The sequence below is a fragment of the Anopheles cruzii genome, chromosome 2 (genome assembly GCF_943734635.1).
Source record: "Anopheles cruzii chromosome 2, idAnoCruzAS_RS32_06, whole genome shotgun sequence".
NCBI classification, from domain to species: Eukaryota; Metazoa; Arthropoda; class Insecta; order Diptera; family Culicidae; genus Anopheles; species Anopheles cruzii.
In genome coordinates this window covers 2,892,384-2,913,553 of record NC_069144.1, presented here as the reverse complement: position 1 = coordinate 2,913,553, position 21,170 = coordinate 2,892,384, and the positions used below count along the sequence as shown (strand labels likewise).

General features: G+C 51.5%; 1 protein-coding gene across 1 annotated transcript in view; it reads right to left on the bottom strand.

The window, feature by feature from the left end:
• Positions 1-335: 335 nt before the first annotated feature.
• LOC128269470 (neuroligin-3-like) overlaps positions 336-21,170 on the bottom strand; it is a 39,122-nt gene continuing 18,287 nt past the window's right edge. Inside the window, exons 8-15 of the mRNA XM_053006940.1 lie at positions 17,764-17,902; positions 16,512-16,800; positions 10,277-10,423; positions 7,175-7,421; positions 6,885-7,096; positions 6,508-6,782; positions 657-875; positions 336-587 (exon numbers count right to left, since the gene is read on the bottom strand). Of these exons, the coding sequence (XP_052862900.1) occupies positions 336-587; positions 657-875; positions 6,508-6,782; positions 6,885-7,096; positions 7,175-7,421; positions 10,277-10,423; positions 16,512-16,800; positions 17,764-17,902 (1,780 nt within the window). The remainder of the gene's footprint in view (positions 588-656; positions 876-6,507; positions 6,783-6,884; positions 7,097-7,174; positions 7,422-10,276; positions 10,424-16,511; positions 16,801-17,763; positions 17,903-21,170) is intronic.

The window sequence follows — 21,170 nt, the reverse complement described above, 5'->3', positions numbered from 1 at the left end:
GGGGGAACAGACCTTCCCGGGGAAGATTTATCGATTGGAAAGTGGGATAAATTGGGCGGTCGGGAATCGCGGTGCCGAAGGATCGGCCGAATCGGTAACTAAAAGGGGCACCCCTTCGGTGAGTATTCGTTCTATTTGTGGCGGCGGGGTGGGCCAGTGGTCTGGTTACGTCGTGTGGTCCCGTGTTGCCCGGGATTTCCGATTGATTATTTACAGCACGGCCACGGCAGGTCGGCCACTTGTGAACATCTTGGGCCATTCGGGCCCCGTGTCTGATTTGATGATTTATGTCTTCACACAGCTTCCTGGTCGTCGTCAGCTGTGCTGTACCGATGCTATACGGTCACTTCCTGGATTTGGACGCGTTTCTTCAGCGTGGAGCTGTTCTGGTGGCCACCCGTACCGGACGGGGCGGAGCTCCCCGGATTCGGCGCTGCCAGTGGTGGTCCATTCGTCGTCGCCGTCGTCGTCGTTGATGAGCCGCCCGGATGATGGAGCGCGTGATGATGGTGGTGATGGTGATGATGATGGCCACCGATGGTGGACTGGGCCGGTGGGCTCCCGTTCCCGCCCGTTCCGGTTCCCGCCTTGGTCGAGTTCACCAAATCCACCGTGATGATTCCGCTGCCACCGCCACTGCCGGCCACCGGTTGCTGCTGCTGATAATGCTGATGATGGCTGGTGCTATTTACAAGGATGGACGTCAGCGGAACCATCCCGGAAGAGGACGATGAGGCCGTCGCCGTCGTGGACCGGATCGGGGGCAGTGGTGCTTTGGCGGCCCGCGGAAGCGTCTGGTGGTGATGCTGGGAAACGATGGCTGGCGGTGTTATTGTCACGGCCGTGTGGCCGCCACTGCTATGAGGCGAAATAGCCTACCGAGAGAGAGGAGCAAAGAAATGGCCAGGGTGAGCAAATGTTTACTCCAAGACGTGATCTAAAGCCTTTTTGGGGCAAAATATTGCGTCGAGAAGATGTTATTGATAATGTTTGCCATCTGGTCACGGTTTTTTCTTCCCGCTCCAGCTTCCGCTTCCGCGCGTTCGGGCCATCTTGGGATCATGATCGAGTGAGATTCCATTACCGCGTACCACCCACCAGGACGATGACGACGACGCCGGGAAACACCCGCCATTGGCACGTATTGCGTTTCACTTTCGGGCCCATCGCTTAAATGAATTAATTGAGCATTAAAATGAATGCGGCGTGGCGGTCGCAGGGGGACCGCTCTTCATGCATTATTCATCACGGCGGTGGCGGCGGCGACGACGCGTCTGTGCCGGTGGCGCGTACACACAACATATAATTAACTGCTGAATAATCAACGGAATTCATCATTCCGCGCCCTCGTGCGCCACTGTCTGCTGCTAAATAGCGTCACCTAGCCCGCGTCGCCGTTTTTCGCCCGGCACACGTTTCGCTTAATGACCGAAATCTCATCTGTCACGGAGCGTCGGAGCAGACGCGACCGCGCGGGGCCACGGCGCGATCGAGCGATCACCAAACAATAGGAGGCGCGAGCGATGTTTGCGAACCATTCTTCTCCAGTGGCGTGGCACGCTGTTTGTAAATATTATAATGAGCGTGGTTCCTCTGTTCCGGTCCGCCGATCAGATGGGTTTCCCGGCCCCGGTGTTTTCGTTGGTGGTGGTTTTTGATCCAAACACACAGCAGCAGAAAAGAAACTTTGGTCCCACGGCAACGCACCGCAACTCGAAGATGTTCCGTTAATCTATCAATCAAGCGCAGGAGCCCACGGCGCCTCCGATCGGTCGCGGTGGAAGGAAGGTTGCCCGCAAGCAGCTGACCCTCGCGACGGCACAGGAAAGCTCAAATGTATGCTAATGTATGCCGGGACAACACCGACCGGTGGTGAGTATGCCCCGCCACTCGGCTCAAGTGGCGTGGCGGCCAGGACTTGCTAATGCTCTCTCTCGTTCTGTCTCGCTTGTAGCACGGCGAAGATAAATCGATATGCATGATGGGACAGATTCTGGCCGTGATGAGATTATCCGAAATAAAATATTGTCCATGCGAGACGCCGACAGCCATAGGGCAGCAGCACCGAGGACTTGAACAGTCATTGCTGCTAATGCGGAAAAAAGGAGACATCCGAGAAGTGCGAAGACTAAAAATAGTCTTCGCAGGATTTTGACAACTTATGAGAGAAATGAATCGGTGCTCCGAGGTGCTGGGACACCGTGCGTGTCTTTAAAGTGGTCAGAAATAGTGAAAACCACTTTAAAAACTATGTAAAAAGCGGCAAAAAGTATTGTAAAACCGACGAAAAGTCAATAAAAATTATTGCTGAACTCTTGATTGTACAGTACGTAAAATGTGTTCCGTTATTCCGCGTAAACCGAGAAAGAAATTGAAAATGGAACCCAGAATGGATTACCGGAAAAAAAATTCGAAAACACAATTTTAGTCGCGAAATTTTGGCTTCCGTGGCACCGAAATTGTACCAGGGGAACATGCGAGCACTCGATCGGCAAGGGTAGCGCAAATTTGAGCTTTTAGAACAACGTGGCGGAGCTTTTAGAACTTTGTAGATCATTTAGTACAACCACTTGACATTTAGTACTTATCGACATGTTCGAAAAAGTTGGTACTTGAAATATTTCAGCAACTTAATTCAAAATTTTCAATAATGCCATAAATTTTGCAATAAAATTTCAAAATATGCCATAAAAGCTCAAAATATGCTATAAAATCAGCTACTTGTTGCGCCGCATGCTCTCCTGATAGATTTGCAGCATTTTTGTGACGGATTTCGTCTTTTAACTTGGAATTCCGGAACTTTTTTAAGTAGAGTTTAAATTTTTTTTTATTGCTCTCTCTGTTGCTCTGTTTTCGCATTGACCATTTCGCAGCTATACTTTTACGGGTATAATTGTTTTAGGTTGTCATTTTCCATTTCTAAATTAAGCTTAAGCATTTTTCTATTGCTTCTCGCTCAGTTCTGTTTCATTTCGTTTCCCGCCCATTCAAAGAGAACTCGTGAAGGTGTTTTTCAATTTGTTCTCATTTGTAGAACGGTCCTCGGTCCGGGAGACTGATCAAACGAATGAAATGCTCCTCTACCCGATTGCAATCGATTGGCGGCTGGGCCGGCCTGCGGAGGGCTTTGCAAATTCACTCCGATATTACAAATAGGAAAATTGAAAAACCTTTGATACGGCCCCTTCTGAACCGCCTCGAATCGCTTTGCCCCACATGTGCCATCATTCAGTGAGAGGGAGAGAGAGAGAGCGGCCCCAATTCTTTAAAGAATCTCGGAATCGGAATTGTTCTTGGAAAATGCGAATAAAATTATCCTTCTACGAGGCACTCTCGAGAGAGAACGAAAGAGAGCGAGCGAGAGCGAGAGCAGTGAAAGCAATGTCCCGTTGCGTTGTTTCTGCCACCAGTGGGCTTTTCCTTTGGGAAATTTCCGACTGAAGGCGCTTCGGAGACTCCTCGTCGTCGGAGATGGATGGTAACAGATGGACGAATTTAGTAGGCCAGCAGAAGTAAAAGGGCCCCAAACCAACCCGGACACAAGATGAAGAAGAAGGCCTCCGCACTGATTCCCCGCACTCGAGCATCAATCAGTCATCTGTCAGTCTCGCTACTCGGTGCTGAGTCGGCCCAAAATAATCCAATGCTGTTGCAGTTTTGCTTGAATTCGTTAAAGAACTGACCGGCCAGAGGGTGGATTTGAGGAATCTATTACTGGGGAGATGAGACGCCGGCAGTCTGCATTTCAATCGGCCATCGGCCGATCAAAACGAGATGAGAGGAATGAAATTAAAATCGGGCCACCCACCGGGTCCATAAATAGAACTTCCTCGCCCGGCCAGGCTTTCGATTAAAGATATGAAAAACAAATCATCCGCCGGCTTCCAATTATCCTTTTTCTTCCGCCAGCCATCCGGCGCACGCGGCCAAACCGAGTTAATTGATGAGATTCAAAGAGGTACCGCCCAAATCGATTCCGGGACCCTATTTAAAAAGATATTTACGCAGCCCATCTTCTCCCGGGTTCCGGGTGGGACCGTCCGACGCTCGACGAAGATAATGGACCCGAGGCATGCGACGAACCAACCACCAAATATGTAATACGCTTCAAGTGGCCCCAGTCGATTATGTTATTATTGCTTGTTTTTCTTCCATTTTCCGCAACCCGGAGCTAGGCGGCAAGGTTGTGTTCGTGGACACACACCCACGCGGAAGCCCACCTCGAATACCAATAACTGGTTCCCGGGTGTGGTCGGGATGAAAGAAATTGATTTGAAGGACCGGAGGCGTCCGACTCGGAGGTCGTCCGACACACTCGGGGTTCGGGACTTTTTCAAGGAGCCAGAAATGGCACACAGTGCCACGGAAGAGCGCGGCTCGGGCTCCGCTTTGCCCTTCCCCGCGCCCGACGCTATTAATGGAGTCCATTAACGACATTCAACTTTCATTACTCGTCCGCAAATTGAGATGAATGAAATCAAGGGGTCCGCTCGGCAAAGGCCAGCTTCTCAGCTCTCTCTCCGAACAGGACGCGGTACGCCACGGTGGTCAACAACAACCGCCACCAGCACCATTGTGGCACGTGGTTTTGTGACGTTTATTGGTGTTTGGCCTGTTTGCTGGGCGCAAAATCAGTATTGACCCAGCGCACGAGGGAGAGAAAAGAAAACCTGGGCACATTCTGGAACGCAACGGAACTGCAATCCGGTTGATTCTGGTCGATAGGATTGAAACGAGTGTGTGCCGAGTTGTTCAGTAGGCAAACCTTAAAAGAATCAAGCTTAGATTCAATAATTAAGTGTACCGGTAAGTTTGAAGCCATTTTGGAACCTGGAGAAAAAGACCCTACACAAAACAGGGATTTAATAAGAGACCAACTATTCGTTAGAAGCAACAACTCATAGTAAAATTAAGCTAAAGCTACGTCACCTCGAATCTCATCACCCGGCAACGTAGAAAACATCGCCTTTGCATCCAAGGTATATAATAGAATACCAAGGTACATAGAGTATGTGCGCGATGTTCTGAGCTTTTTGACAGCTACCGGAAGACACCGAAGTCGAGCAAGCCTGCTAGATGCGCCTCACCGATTGGAAAATCCGGTCCGATTAAGAAGCCGCCCAATACAGGCTTATCCATTGCGTAATTTCCAAATTACTGGGCTGGCACTTTACTGTTTTTAACTATACTTCTCAACCAAAGTGTCAAACTTGTAGTTGAATGTCTGCCATTTTAAAAAATGAATCAGCAGCAGAACAATGTGTTAAAATTATTAAAACTTGCTACAAAAGGAGGGCAATTCAAACGTCAACACGTTTCGGGCCATGAGAAGCGATTTTGAGTTCTACTGTACAGTGCATTGGTAATATTGTGCAAAAATTTAAGGAATCGGGGGCCGATTTTGGATATTCAGAGTCCGTCGTGCTCAAAGAATGAACTTACGGTTCGTTATGATGAATTTTACACCTGGATTTGCACCTGGTGCCGTTTACTAAGTACACTTCACACAGAACAAATGAAGCTTACTGACCATCAACCACGAAGACAATTTTTCCAGCAAAATTGTCTTTAGCGACGAGGCACATTCTTCACTTCTGGCCACCATTTGAAAACCCCCAATCGATTGAAGAGAGGCCTTTACATCCAGAAAGTGGTGTCTGTATGGTGCACATTATGGGTTGGCGCCATAATAGGACCCTATTTCTTCGAAGGACCACTACCGTCACTATCACTACCGTACTATGTCCTGCTCACGGCAGGAGCTTCCATCAGATCGTTAGAGCGTCTCCGCATCCACATTGGCGTAAGCCGACAAACGGTTCCATTACCGGTAGTGGCCCTTGTAGGAGCGTTACCTTTCAAAGAAATGCGTCTTTCCCTGTTACCGTAAAGAAGACTTAAAAATAAATACACAACGCCAGCCTGCTTAAAGTTTTCAGTTGCCATGTCACTTGCTGTCGAGCATCGCCTCCTGAAACCGCCTCCCAGCCTAAGAGAGGCGCGCTAACAAAATCGAGGAACAATCGAAACAATCGAAACACAAACACTCAAGCACGGCGACAGCGCATTACAGCGGCCATTGGGAAAACGGAAGCTGCCAAAGTAAAAAGTTGCTGTGTTTGAGTTTGAGGCCCGACATTCGACATCGTCGTCGACAGGGACTTCGTGGCTGATCAATTTTTAAACGCGCCCGTCCGACACACCACAGACGCTTGCCGTTTGCTCGTGTCACGCCAGCTGTGCCAGCTTGACAACGGGGCCACATTTTTCTTTTCCCCCTCTCGTGGCGATGGCTCAACTTTTTCGCTTCACTCACTGTAAGACTAACCGAAATGGTGCCTGGTGCCCGATTTCCGATGGGTCAAAGATCGGAATGGGCGATGGGAATAAATCATATTTTCTATTTGCACGATTTACATATTGTGCTTCCGGTGGAGCGGGTGGCCAGAAGTCAACCCGCGCCTGTTCTAATCGCTCGCTAAGCCGGGCGTCGTCGTCTTAGCTCACCTGTTGTTGTTGGTACTGCCGGTTGAGGCCGTACGTGGCATCGCACGGACTTCCGGTGCAGCGCCCGTGGATGATCGAGGGGGGCGAACTGGGTGGACTGGGCGACTCCTTCCGGTGCAGATGGTGCTGCTGCTGCTGCTGCTGCTGCTGCTGATGATGATGATGTTGATGGATGCCGTGGCGTTGCTTCGGAAGCGTCGCGTAGCTCGGCGGTGGTTCGACCGAACGTTTCGATTTCACCGGCGAAGGACTCGGCAGACTCGTGAGCGGGATCTCTGTGTGGGGTGGAGAAGCAAAACCGGCAAAAGGACATCGGCCATCAAATGTGCGATAAATCAACCACCAAACGTTGCCGCTTGCCGCGGACCGTTACGTACCCGAGTCGTCCGGCGTCCCGGCGTTACTGCCGGACACGGAGGCGGAAGTTCCGCTCGTCGCGCCACTGCCACCGCCGGCCACGGCCTGTGCCGAGCTCTGCGATTTCCGTTTCGTGCGGTCACGCTGATAGTAGATTCCGGCGAAGATCAACATGTTGAGCAGCAGCAACAGACACCCGACGCCCACCGTGACTCCGAGGGCGGCCGTGTAGCTGTGGGGATGGTTAGTGGTTACTTGGGGTCCGTGAATCAATCACCCGGATGCCCGTGTCCCCCGTCGCTGTACCCACCTGTAGTAGTGCCGATTGGCAAGCTTCTCGAGCAGCTCCTCCTCTTCTTCGTCAGTCAGCACGTTCGAGCCGGCGCCGTCGGCCCCGGAACCGGCACCCGCCTCCTGCAGCACTTCACCCATCGTCGGGTCCGGGGTGCACTCGGTACCGAACGATTCCTGGCGCGATTCCTGCGCATCGTTGATCAGCCCACCACCGTTCTGGTAGAGTGACCGCGGCCGGGCGAAGGACTCCGCACGCACCGTGCCTGTGCGGGGCAAAGGATTCGCGAAGGTGGAAGGTGGTTAACACAGCTGGTCCTTCGGTTCAGCCCCGATTTTAATACGATGCTAATTTATACATTGCATGGCGCGCGCGACACCGGCGATTAGGGCGCCGCTGTGGTCCTCGGAAATCTCGGACGCACCTCAGGACCTGGATGTGGCGTGTGCGTTGAGCGGATGTTATTGAGTTCCGGTCAACAGTCAACAACGCACAACCGATAATTATGCGGGACGAGGGCCACCGACGAGGCTGCTGGGGCCTCAACTCGGTGTGTGTGTGTTTAGTAATTTTACGAGTTCTCGGAATGGTCTTAGGTATCCAGTTAATTGCAAAACGGGGCCAATATTTAAATTATAATAAAGTATGTGGGAAAAATAATAATTCCTTTTGGGCATTTTTGAGGTTAAAGAAACACCTTGCAATGGTAGATCCGTCGCCGAAAATGTCGATAAAACCACAGAAATAATCGGAGTTGATCGGCATGTTAGTAGATCAACCAAAAAATAGTTTTAAACCATTTGCGCAAAGTTGAATAAAAACAGAAGTTCAATTTGGTGGTCGGATGATGGATCGAATTTCCATCGGCAAAACTTTGGCCAAACGCAATGAAATCGGCTCATTTCTTAAAAGGATTCCGTTTGGATGAAAAGCGGGTCACATACGACAATACTCTAGGACTAATGGGCCAGAAAGGCTCTACTGTGCAGTTGGTGGGACTTGAAAGGAATCGTTTATTATGAGTTGCTTCCGTATGGCCAGACAATACATTCAGAGCTCTATTGTCAACAACTCCGGACCATTTAAAGCAGCCGATTGACCAGAAACATCCAGGATTGGCAACAAAAGAGGTGTTGTGTTCCATCAGGACAAAGCAAGGCCGCACCAGAGATTAAGGGGAAAAGCTTTAATAAGTACATCCACCCAAATCGGACCATTGGAAACCTTTTAAATAAAGTCTTTACTCAGCCTAATACTATCCATTGTCCTTCTTCTTCTTCTTCTTTTGGCGCTACAACCGCTGAGCAGTCTTGGCCTGGCACCAGAGACAATGTTAATATCTGATGCTCTTCTGTAACTTTTAATTTTTTACGGACGGGATTGTTAGCCCCGCGCCAACCCCCCTGTCACGTCGGTATCGGGAATCGAAACCATGGCCGGTTGAGTTACAACCGATCCCGGGATTCGAACCACGGCCAGCTGCGCTGACAGCGAAGAGCGTTACCGACTGCTCTATCAGCGGGGGGTCCATTGTCCACAGAAAGTAGAAGAAGGTAGCCCAAAGATCACGATGATCAACGCAAACACTCCCAAAACAATAGGAATTATCGTTCGCGCGCCTTATTTCGCCATAAAATCATCAAAAAAGCGGATTTGTGGCTCATTTGCCAATTTGGTCGCTAAGACTCGGCCAAACACCCCTTAAACAGTATTACCCCAAACTGTATCACAGCGCATTGTGCGGCTTTTAACACAATCCCAACTCCCGACTGCTGTTGGCCAATCTGCTAATCAGTGCGATTAGTCGCAAGATTTGTCGAAATAAAAATCAATCCTCCGTTAAGAAGGGAGTCCACCACCAAAGCAGCGCAAACGGCTCGCAAAGGCTGACGAAGGATTCAGTCAGTCACCGGCTGGGAACGTGGCAATGACGTTAGCTCCGGCCAGCCAGGCCTTTCCGCTTCGATGCGAACCAACGAAGTCGAGGAAACGAGTCGTTTCGTTCCGTTCCGGCCAAAAAGGGTAAGATGTAACATTATTCACAGACCCACCCTGCCCCGGAAAAGGCCAAGTCGGCTCGCCGGCGGCCGTAGGGTCGTAAACGTGCATTCGTGCAAATCCGGCCGTTCCCTGGTCCTGGCAGCAAAGTGGCCAACACATTTCATTTTCCGCTATAATGAAACCGTGACCGACGAATATGGAAGCCGCAGCACGGTCCGTTGCGTTTGTGGCCGCCCAGCCCGTCCTCGCTGTTGTTGTTGTCGGAAAGGTTGTCTCACACTTATCACACGGGGCACGGGGGCCTTTTTCGGAGAAACAGAAACCGGGTTTTGCCGTGGCCACAGCACAGACCACAGAATTGATCACCTTTTGCGCGCGGGAAACATCGTCTCAAAAGCTCCGTCCACGTCAAATTAAACATAGATCCTGCCGGCCTTCGGCACCACCAAATACTGCGATACAACTGCGGCTTAATCGACCAACTTTTCGCACTGACGGAACTTTCGGTCGGTGACGTGGCACAGCTGGGACCCTCTGTGCGTTGTAACAAAGTGTTTAATTTCGGCGAAATGGCCACCTCGTACGCGAAACGCGGAACGCTAGATGGTTAAAGTCCCAACCCGCAACGAACGGACGGATCCGGGTTGTTTCGCGCCGGAAAATGAAACAATCTGTCCTCGGTCGACGATGACTCGGTAGGTCACCACGACAGGACTCGAAATAAAGAACGCGTTCCAACCAACGCCACGTTGGTTGGTTGGTTAAAGTTGGAGTCACTTGAAGCGCCAGAGTTCCTCGAATTGACACGAACCACTCCGGCCTCCGGGGTTGGGTGTGGCTCTCGGCGCCGGGCATTGTTTGGCACGCAGCAGGCAGCATACGTGTTGGTGGTGGTCAATACTGTTGGCTTAACTTTGTTTTGCGGGGGGACGAAAACTTTCCTTCCCCACACTCTGATGGATTGCGGTCAGTGGCGTGGCGTGGCACGGCGTGGATCCTTCGCGCACCGCGTCCATCCGTCCGTCCGGGATTGGATTAGTTTTCGTGCGACCGGTCCGAACATTGGCCGACAAACTTGCCTCAGCTCGGGCTCTGCTAGGGTCGGAAACGGAAACTTACCGGCGTAGTAGTGCGGTTCCCGTTCGCGGAAGTGGTGATGGCGCATGGAAACATCCGGATCGCCCGGCCGGTGAAGCTGCGGTATCAGGTTCAACCAGAGTGCCATCTTGTGCCCCCGGTAGTGGCTGCGCATTTTTGGCTTCGTGGCTGTGAAAAGAGGGGAAAAGAACGAGAGGAAAAGGGGCGTTAAAAGCGGATCGGATCGGATTTTCTGCACCTGGAAAACTATACACAATCCGGCGATGGTCATTGTTATGCTTCTCACCCGGGGCCCGGTCCGCGCAGCAGCAACATAATATGATCGATGTTATCATTTCGACGATGTACCCCCGGAAACCCTGGTCCCGGAGCACACAACTCGAACTCATAAATCCCAGTGCATGAAAATGGAAATTCTTTCCTAACGATAAGGCGGACACACGGCGGATGCGGCGCATGAAAAGAACTCGATCACGTGTCTCTGTGTGTGTGGGGCGAGCTGCGAAATTATGAGCTGATGATCCGAAAAAGTTTCCCCATTCTTCAAAATGCATGCACACATTATACGGGATCCCGCTTTCCCGGAAGCCCACCCGAAGAGGACGCCGGCGATCCCACCGGTTCCGGTCCACATCCTATTCTCTCTTTCTTCTTGTGCCTCGCTCTCTGCTCGATGGGGTGGAAATTTATGAAAATGCATTTTTCATCCCTATCCGTCGTCACACACGTTCACACGGCAATGATTTATGTCAATGAAGGCGCAAGGCGAAAAATAGCCACTTGCGCTGCGCCGAGAAGAACAACGGCAAAACTTATGCTTCACAATCCTCGGAGTCACCGGCGAACCTCAGAGAATCAGAACCGGCGACGTTTGTTTAGTCAACCGTTTAGGGACGAGCCAGCGGAACAAAAAAAATCGGGAATGGCTCACTAAGGGTAGGCCCAGAATCACCCGAATTCCCCCTTGCCAGGGATCCGGAAAACGAAATTGGATAACTGAAACAGACCGAGCCGGACCTGGCGCAAGTTTGATTAGCGCCACTATCACGTGTCGAACGTCGGAACTCCGGAGACGGATGCCGGATGAATGGGAATTGAATGGAGCTCCTACTGTGCTAGCTCCGGATTTCTATCGCTGGGCCAACATCCTGGGGGCCGGATGTCCATTCGAATTCATCTCCACACCAGGTGCTGGCGCTTCGGTAGACAAAAGATTTTCCGCCAATCTTCTGGAGCCATTTGCCATTCACGTGTGGCGAAGATGGCCCATCCGATGGCCCGTAACTCCCTCCACACGGGAGCATCGGCTCCGAAAGTGTGTTGATGGTGTTCTCGGAATATTCGAAGCCGAGCGTACGAGTACGATTTTGACTAATATTCTAAACACTCTTCGCGAAGTGAATCGTCGATTCGATTCGTCAATCCAAATCCTCCTTCATGGGTGGGTCATTGGAAGCGAATCTCGTTCCGCAATCCGGTGAGGCGCATCCCGCACAAAGGAGCCCGCGACGGATCCACTGGCTGTCGTATGGCTGGCTGGCGCAGTGTCGTCTTCAGTCGTGAAATGAAATTTTCAATTTGGAACGTGGTCCCCACGCTTCGCTCCCGGAACCCAGGGGCGGATAATCCCGGCGGAACAGTGGCGCGGTGTGCTGTTCGAGAAAAGGGTCTGCTGGCGCGCATTTCGGTTGCAAAATTGGATGGAAACGTCGGCTTGGGAAAAAGTAAGCAACCGACTCACGGGACGGGCGGATGGACCGGGAAAAACCGGGCCAGAAGGTATTAAATTTTCCATTTCCTTTGCCACAAGATGCCCGCCGTTGCAATGATGCGGATATAAAGTGCATAACGCTCGGGCTCGGGCGGATGCACCGAGCTGAGTTCGAGCTGATTGCCCGCGGAGCGGTCGGTAACAACGCCGAGTGCGCGGAACTTTTCGCGAAGCATCATTCGGCGGATATTTCGCAATTCGAGTGCTCGGCTCAGCGACTCGGCAGGAGCTATTAGTCGAACTTATTCCCCTCGATAAGAGTGTCTGCGCGCTCGGTTAGCGATACATTTCTGCATTTTGAACCGTGTTTAACGCGCTTTCAGTCATCGCACGACACCCCGGTTTTGGGGAGGTTTCAACTAACGGGGCCGTCGGGTGCAGCTGGAAGCTTAGGGCTTTAGCTATCGCGGCCAAAAATTCTGGATTTGGATGTGAAATTTCTACGGAAATCCTGGTATTCTCATGACATGACCAGCCCACCGGAGCCTGGCGAGGCGAATAGCCTGCACTAAAGTGAAGTCGCTGTTGTAGCGACACCTCTATTGTCCTTCCACCAGTGCGGGCCGAAAATCAATCTAAGCATCGTCCTCTCGGTCGCGCCTCAAAGGGCTTCGTCAGTTTTGGACAAAGTCCATCTGTCAGTCTAACTGGTCAGTCGATTTGGACCTTTTAGTTTTACTTTTTTGGCAACATTACCTTGTTTTGACATCAGGTAAATGATTTCAGGTCAAATAAAAAATGTATTTAGTTTACAACCGATCTTTGAAAAGGTTAGACCATGTCAACTTTTGTGCGTTGAAAATGACGTTTTGCGGGGATTATTATTTTTCTGCTACCCTCTTGAAGAAAACTACTTCAGAATCGCACCAAATCCTTCTCGGAGCTTAATTTTAAAATAATAGCAGTGCTTTTAGCGGTTTGAAAAATTTCAAAATGACGATTTTGACATAACAAGGAAAGAGCGTCGGAGTACTCCAAAAAAATGACTTCCTGATGGCACCAGAAAAGTATGGTGTAACACAAGCTCCTAAAACCTGGTGAAACCGCTAGTTCAGATCGCTACAAATGATCAATTTGAACCATGCAATCGAAAAACGACCAAAATGTCGTTTCTTCTTCTCCGAAATGGAGGCGCCTGGTGGCCCGTGGCCTGAGGTTTCCGGGACCCCCAAAGCAAAACGGGTTTTAGGGTATTATTAAATCACTTAGACGGGAACTGCAATCCCCTCGCCTTATTCACTAGCTTCGACCGTCTCGACACGAGATGTGAGCGAAGTAGTTTCCTCAGACTATAGAATGACATGTTGGCTGCCAGAACCCTAGCGGGAATCTCCTCAGTTATGTCATTGTTGGTGCTAACCTTTGATGCTAGTTTTGGTCTTGGTTTATCGGCAAACCGAGATTGTCCACAGCTAGCTCAATCCTTATGTGTAAGCCTGAGCTACACCGAAATAGCTGGACTTGAAGTACAAGTTCCCTGAGGTCTCCACTCCAGAGTTGACCCGGACGGCTCGCTCCAGCGCAATGACGAAAAGGACTTTCAGGCCATTGACGGCGCCGACCAATTTCTTCCCGTTCGTTAGCTCATTTTATCTCTTCGGGCCAATTCGATGCTCTCCATTTGCAGCTGACTGATAGAATTCGGGACCCATGTAATCTATGCCAATTTACGTTCCCCATCTTCGGTTCTTCTGTTTTGAATTAATATCTGGTGAAAGGTTTCTGGGGAAAGAAACTCCCCACTTGGCACCATATGCCACCCGGCAGCACGCGTCCTTTATCGGGACCAGTTTCAAGCGTCAGTTCCGTCTGTTTCTTTGCTCCACCTAATCAACCATCGCTCGGGCTCACTGTGGCACCCCAATAGGCGTTTCCATTTCCCGAGTGTTCCGAGACCCACCACCCAAAAAGACGGCCCAGCCACCCAGAGGGGCTGTGTGGGGATGTTTATTTTTCATTAGATTCTTTTCGGCTAATGAAAGATGCAAACAACAATATGCTTCATGTTGGGCCGCGGTGGGGCGGTTTCATGGCATGGTTACTGGCTTCAATACGGCCAAAGGGCGAACAAAGTGGTGAACACAAATCAAGCATCAGCCGGCGGCGGCGGGACGGTGGCATCGGCGGGGTGCATTAGCGAGTGCCATTGTTCCAAGAGGTCTCCGAGGGGTCTTTTGCAAGTTTTCGCAAGGACCACTTTCACGCTCCGAGCAGCCCTCGCTCTCTCTACACTGGGAGACGGATCCCCATTTCGGCGACGCCATCGATACAAGCTTTTCTCGCGCGCCTCTCCGGTTCGCCCTCTGTGTTTGGGGCCTCTGGCTCAGTGTGAGTAGATGATTGTGATTGAATTAAATTAAATGAATTCCAGCTTGAATGGGGCCACCGAATGTTTGTGGGCCGTCCCATTCGCAGCCTTCGAAACAGTCCGCACAGTCTAATGATGTTTTATGAGAAGAAACGGCGCTTCACGAATTTGGGAATTGCGTGGCCAACGATTCAACAACAAGAAAAGTAACAACAAAATGTTACCTTTCGGACGACCAACACGCGGCGATCGATAGCAATCGGCATGAGATCAGCGGCGAGTGTTGTTTATGTCATCGGCGCGCATCGCGCGAAATCAGGACCAAATTTATGAGCCTTCCCGCTCCGGTCCCGTCCCGGTTGTGTAATGCGAGCCATGCGGAAATAATGTCCCACCAGAGCACAATAACGATCGAACGCTCGAAACCATTTTCCACTTTTCACACCGATTGTTGGCCACGCTTTGCTGTACGTGATTGCCCCGACGCAGCCCCGGGGCGGCACTTGTTCCGGCTCGACAGAATAATGCTCGGTGAAGTAAAAAACGGGCCGCGGAAGCGTGCCCCGGCGCTCAATGGGCCTCTAATGGCAGAAGATGCTATCAATTTCATGGCCACTTGAACACAACTGAGGCTGAGGCCGGCCCGGAATGTTTGGAGTTTGGAGTTTGGTTTGGATGCTGACACCCGAACAGAAACAACGGCCAACGACCGGAGACCGGAAGCCGCGGCCGAAAAATCGATATCAATAACGGGAATTAGGAGACGGACCACAGATCGGGGCCAGAGATGATCATCAAAAGTTTTCCATTTAATTGTTTAGCCTCCACAGAAACATGGCCCCATAAATCTTCGTCTGGTCAGTCGAACCGAAACCGGTTTAAGGTTAAGGTCCATTTGTGGCCTGTTTTTCTTTCGGAAGGACACTGCTTGAAGGACCTTTCGGCAAACTTTTCCGACCAAGCCCCAGCGTCCGGAACGGTTGTCGGCACCCGTCGGTGTCCCAAGGCGAACATTCGTCTTAACGTCTTTCGCGCCCATTGCGACCCCGGTCGGGGGCTGTTGACCGGAAGCCCTCGGACATCGGGGACACGGACCCAACTGGAGCAGGAAATAAAAAAACTAAAACGAGAAACAACTTTCACCAACTTGTACCGGGGCTGGGCCACAAGAAAGAAGTGCGCACCCAGACCGCTCCGGGTTGCCCCCGGAAGCCATCGCCAGAAGTTCATCTCCCCCAACGAGGCCCCGGGGCTGATTCTCGAGGCCAAGTTTTTTTCAGTTTTCACCTTTCCCAGATCAACCGCCGACGGGGGCGACGATGGAACTAGTGGTCCACGGGACGGGACAAAAAACGTGGACTGAAGTAAATCTAAAAAGAAAGGCACACAGCACAGGGACCTAGACAGGCCCTTAGCCCCGGTGGTCCCAAATCCCTCGGCTCCGCTAGTTTCGGGTAGGTACTCACAGAGCGTCTTCTGGGTGGAAAAAAACAAAGGACCACCGGGATGGTCCCGGGATGCTCGGGGGGAGTTCTTTACGGTGCTACAACAAGCCCGCAAATACGCACCCCCAGCACTGCCCGGGAGCGCCTGCGGGACGAGTACCGCACATTCAGTGATCCGATAAGAGCCTTATAACTAAATTGAATTTATCTCTCCGTTGCGCCACGACTTCTACGAGCCGAGCCATTTCCGCCCGTTTTTTCGTGGCCTGCACTGCACTCAGCTTTTTGTCCTCATCTGATTTTTCTTTCCCACTGGCGCCCCGTGGTCCGCACAGATTCCGTGGCCGTGGCTGTGGCTGCAAGCGGCTAGCAAATTATTCATCGTGTGCGCCAGAATCGTGCCGGACCCTCGGCTCTGCGTGGTCAAAGTGAAACAAACGGCCCCCGACCCGGCCTCAGCGACAATCATTTCAATCGATCTTTTCTTTCGGCCTCCCCGCCGGGGCCTGGAGGTTAATACGGAACTTACGAGCCGTGACTCGCACGCACTCGCCGGACGCCCGGATGAATGGCAGTTCCGTGTAATTTATAGGCTCAAGATAAGACAGAGAGAGAGAGAGAGCGACTGGCGCCCTCCAAGAAGTCAAGAATTAAACCACCCGCCTTTGCATAATACACTTCGGTACGCTTCGGTCAGATTGTTCATCAAGATCCGGAGCCAGGGATACTTACAGATGCTGAGATACTGCTGGGTGGTCGTTTCGTACGTTTCCCACGTGATCAACCGGAAGCGGGTCCGCTCCTTGACGGTGCCGTAGTCCGGGTGCAGCAACGGCGGCGTCTGCTGCTGGCCGGCCTCGTTCGGGTCGCCGGTTTTGCAGAAGTTGGTCACAAAGTTGAGCACCGCCTCGTTGACACCCATATCCTGGCGCGAGTAGTTCTGCGGGAACGACGGAAGGCCCTGCACCAGCGGCAACCCGAAGACGTACGGCAGATCCTCGCCCCGTACACTGCCCAGACGCTGCCGAAGAAGCCGAGAACGAGAGAAACAGAAGAACCGGAACCGAAACGGGTTGCTGAGTAATTTTTAAAAACGAATGACTTTTATCGTCCCGTGCGAGCTGACGATAAGAAACTCGAGTAAATCAAGGTGCTTAAGCGCGGCCGAAGGAAAGTTTTCAAATAAGCCAAAGCGGGTGCCGTGCCGTGTGAACGTAAGGGGGGCTGAGGCCGTTACCTATGGTCGCAACTTCCGTGATGCATCCGCGCGCTCGAGTTTGAAAGTGGCCCGGCGCAACTACTTCAATAATGAAGCCGTGCAAAATATGAAAATGGACTCGCGCTCGAGCGCCAAAACTTTTCTTCAACCTACTTTCGACTTCGACGGCCGTTGCGTGTGTTTACGATCCTTACGAGATGGTGCAATGTAAAAGTTGGAAGTGGATGCAGCGCAAAGTGATCAACATTTGCGTGCCTCTTGAACGATTCGATCGGTAGTAATTGTTAAGATTTTTATTATGTGCTTTTTAATGCTATCGGAAAATGGAAGGATATTAGGCGCAGTTTGTACAGAAAACGTCCTAAAAATCCTTCGTCCTAAAAGTCCTTCGATCTTGATTGGCCATCGAGTCGATAAATTGTCGAATAAATTATTAATTCGTTAGATCTTATTCATTTTAAAAATTTGAAAAAATACCAAATTAGTACTTAAATAAACAGTACTTTTTCTGAGCAATCCAATTCCGATAAGAAGTTATCAAAACTAACAGCTTCGGAGCGTTGATTTTAGTTCTTGAATTTCGACTAACTAACTTCACGACTAATGATCTGTTAGTCTCATTTAAGAGGCGCAGAAAATGATCCTAAACAGGTCATTGGATTGTACTTAAAAACGTTCGAGTGACAAGTGACAAAAAACTGCTAAAAGCCTTCTCCTTTCGGGCATTATTGTTACGGAGGAACTCAAAATGGCCGCTGCGCTTACCTGCGGATACTCGCTCTCCTTGCTCTGGTAGCCGAAGTGAAACATGTACGTCTTTGCGCCGCGTCGCGCGTGCAGATAGGCCACCTTGATGATCGGTGCCACGGTGTGGCCATCGCTCAGTGCCTCCATCGTCGAGTCTCTGCCAGAAAGCAAAGAAAAGAAAGTGCCAAAAAATAAGTTACATAAGCATCCGGCGGTTGTGGCATCTGGTGGGCTTTAAGAAACAAACCCCCCGAGGATTTCCCGATAAAACAGTCCGAAGCGATCCGAACGCGAACGGAAGCGAACTACCGGCGAAGGCTAAGCGCGTAAAATTAGTCAAACCCTCAAACAAACCGGCAGCCAGCAAACGCCATTTGTCACGTCATCCAATCATCCGGGCCCCGGGCCACTCTCTAAGCCGAAGATTTTCTTTTCACCGACCCTCGGCGATGATGATTAGAATCAGATTCTTGTGCGCGAGCTGGCGCCCGGAAACTCGAGTCACCAGAGTCCTGGACCAGTGTTTTTCAGTCCCGGGACCCCCGGGATGACACGAGTTGACAGCGGGGACCGGACAAAAACTGGGTTGCTTTTTATTTCCCCGAAACATCAAAAGAAAAACGATAATCCCAATGACTGGCGGCGCATGGAACGGCGAAAAGGAACCCGGATGGCGAATGAACCGATTCCGATTCGTCCGCCGTCAATCCACCAATCCGCTTCCGGAGCCGGCCACCGATGGCACCGGGGGAAGCTCTCGCGGAACACAAAACATACTACAGTTCCGTGGGAAAGCGGCCCGGTTGTGCCCGGCCACGGGAAAAACAATGCCGAGCCGAACCGGGAGAGTTTCGGAAGTCTCACCGCAGGCGCGTTTTAAACGTTTTTCCGCCATCCGATGGCGCGATGATGATGATGATGATGACAGTTGACATGGCATCTTCTTCCTGTCTTCGCGCTTTTTGGCAACTTTCCCAAAAATGACAGATTGAAGGTTGGTCGCGACCGCGGACGTCGTTTGTCAGATCGGTTCAAGGGGTGGTTGTGTCGTGATTATGTCAAAATCGTCCCTCGGTTTTCTCCCTCTCGGACAACTTTGTCAGGCTCCAGCGCTCCAGGTATGGGTGCTGCACGATAAGAAGTGGCTTTCTTGGCATCGTCCGCAGTTGCCCTTTGGCACGCCAACCAAAAAGCTGCGCCAATGAACTACAAATTGAACGGTAAAACGGACGCCGGACCGGACCGGGCACCGAAATGGCCGAAAGGTGAGCTCTCTTTTATCGGCGATTTATGTGCAAGGTCCGAGGACCACCGACGATGATGACGATGGCGATGATGAAGGGATCAAACCTCATTTCACGCTATCGGATCTTGCCCCCGGGGCTGCCGGTCCGGCCGGAAGTTAACCTCCGGGCGGCCTCGGTACGCCGGGCCGGTTACAGTAATAATTTTTACCCGCAAGCCGCTGATTGATGAGCCCCAAACCACCGCCCAGGCCAACCCGGGCTGGGGCTGGTGGGGTCAACAAAGTTTTATCCCAATCACGATTGATATTATTTTTCCGGGAGAGACCCCGAATCGGGTGTATCGAAAGATTCGGTCGGCCGAAAGGGAAAAATTGGTATTAATATTTATTGCTGCTCTCCACACGCTGACCTCGGTGCCGGCGCGCGCGTGTGTGTGTGTGACAAATGAGCAAGAATTATTCACATCACGAACACGAACACTCTCTTTGTCGGATTACCGACCAAGCCGCCGGCCAAGACCTTGCCTTGCTTGCTGTTTGGTGTAATCCGTTATTTTAATTGCAACGCCAAAGGACCAAAGGCCAACCCGCTGGGTGGCCCTCAAGGACAATTGCCAACGGGTGGCGCGCGAGCACTTATGCCGTATGCGCGGGACACGATCCGATCCGGGGAGCCCATAAATTCCCAACATACCCTCAACTCAGCTGGAACTTGCTGGAACTAATCCTATTTGGTGCCACTCGAATTAGTTCGTCATTCGACTTGCTCTGTGTGTGTGTGACGGCCCGGGAGCTGATTAATCAATTGACCACTTTTCCGAATCGATTCCCTCTGATTCGGCAAGGTTTCGGGTTCGAGATGGGCCCAAAACACATGTTTCGGGTCCAATTCGATAATGATCAGACGACAGACCGGGATCGGGATAGTACGGGGAATGTAGCGAGGGATGCTCCGGATGATTACGCAAAACCGTCCGGCCAGCCGTCCGGGACGCTGGTCGGCCGGAAGTAATTGGGTACCGCGCACGTTCTCCAATTGAAGCGCCCTTCCACGAATGTGTTCCGCCGTTGCTGGCACCAAAGCCATGAGCCACCGACAATCAGGCCACTTAGCAGCCAACACCCGGCGCACTCCACCGAGGTTCTGATTGCAAGCGGGGCCTCCCGAGAGCGCTGCCGGAGCCGACGGAGTTTAATCTCATGTTGGGAATTAAAATTTCACAAAATCCAATTTAGAACCAAAAGTCTCTCGTTTTGCTAGTTTCGTGACCGGGAGCGATCCCGAATCCCTAGCGCGTGTCCGTGCACCAGAGAGAGTGAGAGAGAGAGGGCGCACATACGCACATAGGCTAGGGGAAAAAAAACACCGAGGAAAAAGCTCAACTCGTTGGCCGCGCCCTTCAAATGCGCCTGCAATGATTGGATCCCATTTTTCCAAGAACAACAACCGATTACGGTCGGGTCGGCCGGGTCGGGCAGGACGGGAAAATTTTCCATTTTCCATTCCACCAGTTCCCGGGCAGGGGAGGGGGGTTCCGGACAGTTTGCTCGTTTGCCATTTTCGGCCCCGATGCCACGGCGCTGTGTTTCGCAAACGTGTCACGTTTTGCACGCCCCGAACACGCCTCCGCCGGCTTCTCTAACCCAGGTCGGGTTCCCGTTCCAGTCGGGGAATGCCAAAAAACACCCGTTTAGGGGACACGAATTGTGTGTATTCTAACCAATCTTTAATTATGGCGTCCTGTCCGTACCTAAAAGAGAGAAGAAAAGAACGATATATTCGATGGAAGGACAATAAGCACTCCAAAAGGATGGAGACGGTAATTAAAAGGAGTCAAAACGAATGACCCACTCAAGAGTGAATTAACAGATTAATTCCTCCAGTCAAGCGACGGATGATTGGTCGGAATCGGACTTGCCTATGACAACAACAACCTCCCGGTGACATCAGCGGGGGGTGCTCTATTATGAGCTACTCTTCCTTAACCAACGAATGACAAATAGTCTGTTCCATCGACTGGCACTGGCCGGCTGATGGGTCGATTGTCCGGATGGGCCGTCAAACAAACCCGGCCCGGAACCCGCCCTCCCCCCGAGGCATGTTTCCCGTACGTTAATCACTGTGGCCCGCTGGTGGACCGAAAATTTTTGATTATCCCCTCCCCAGCCGTGTCCCTCG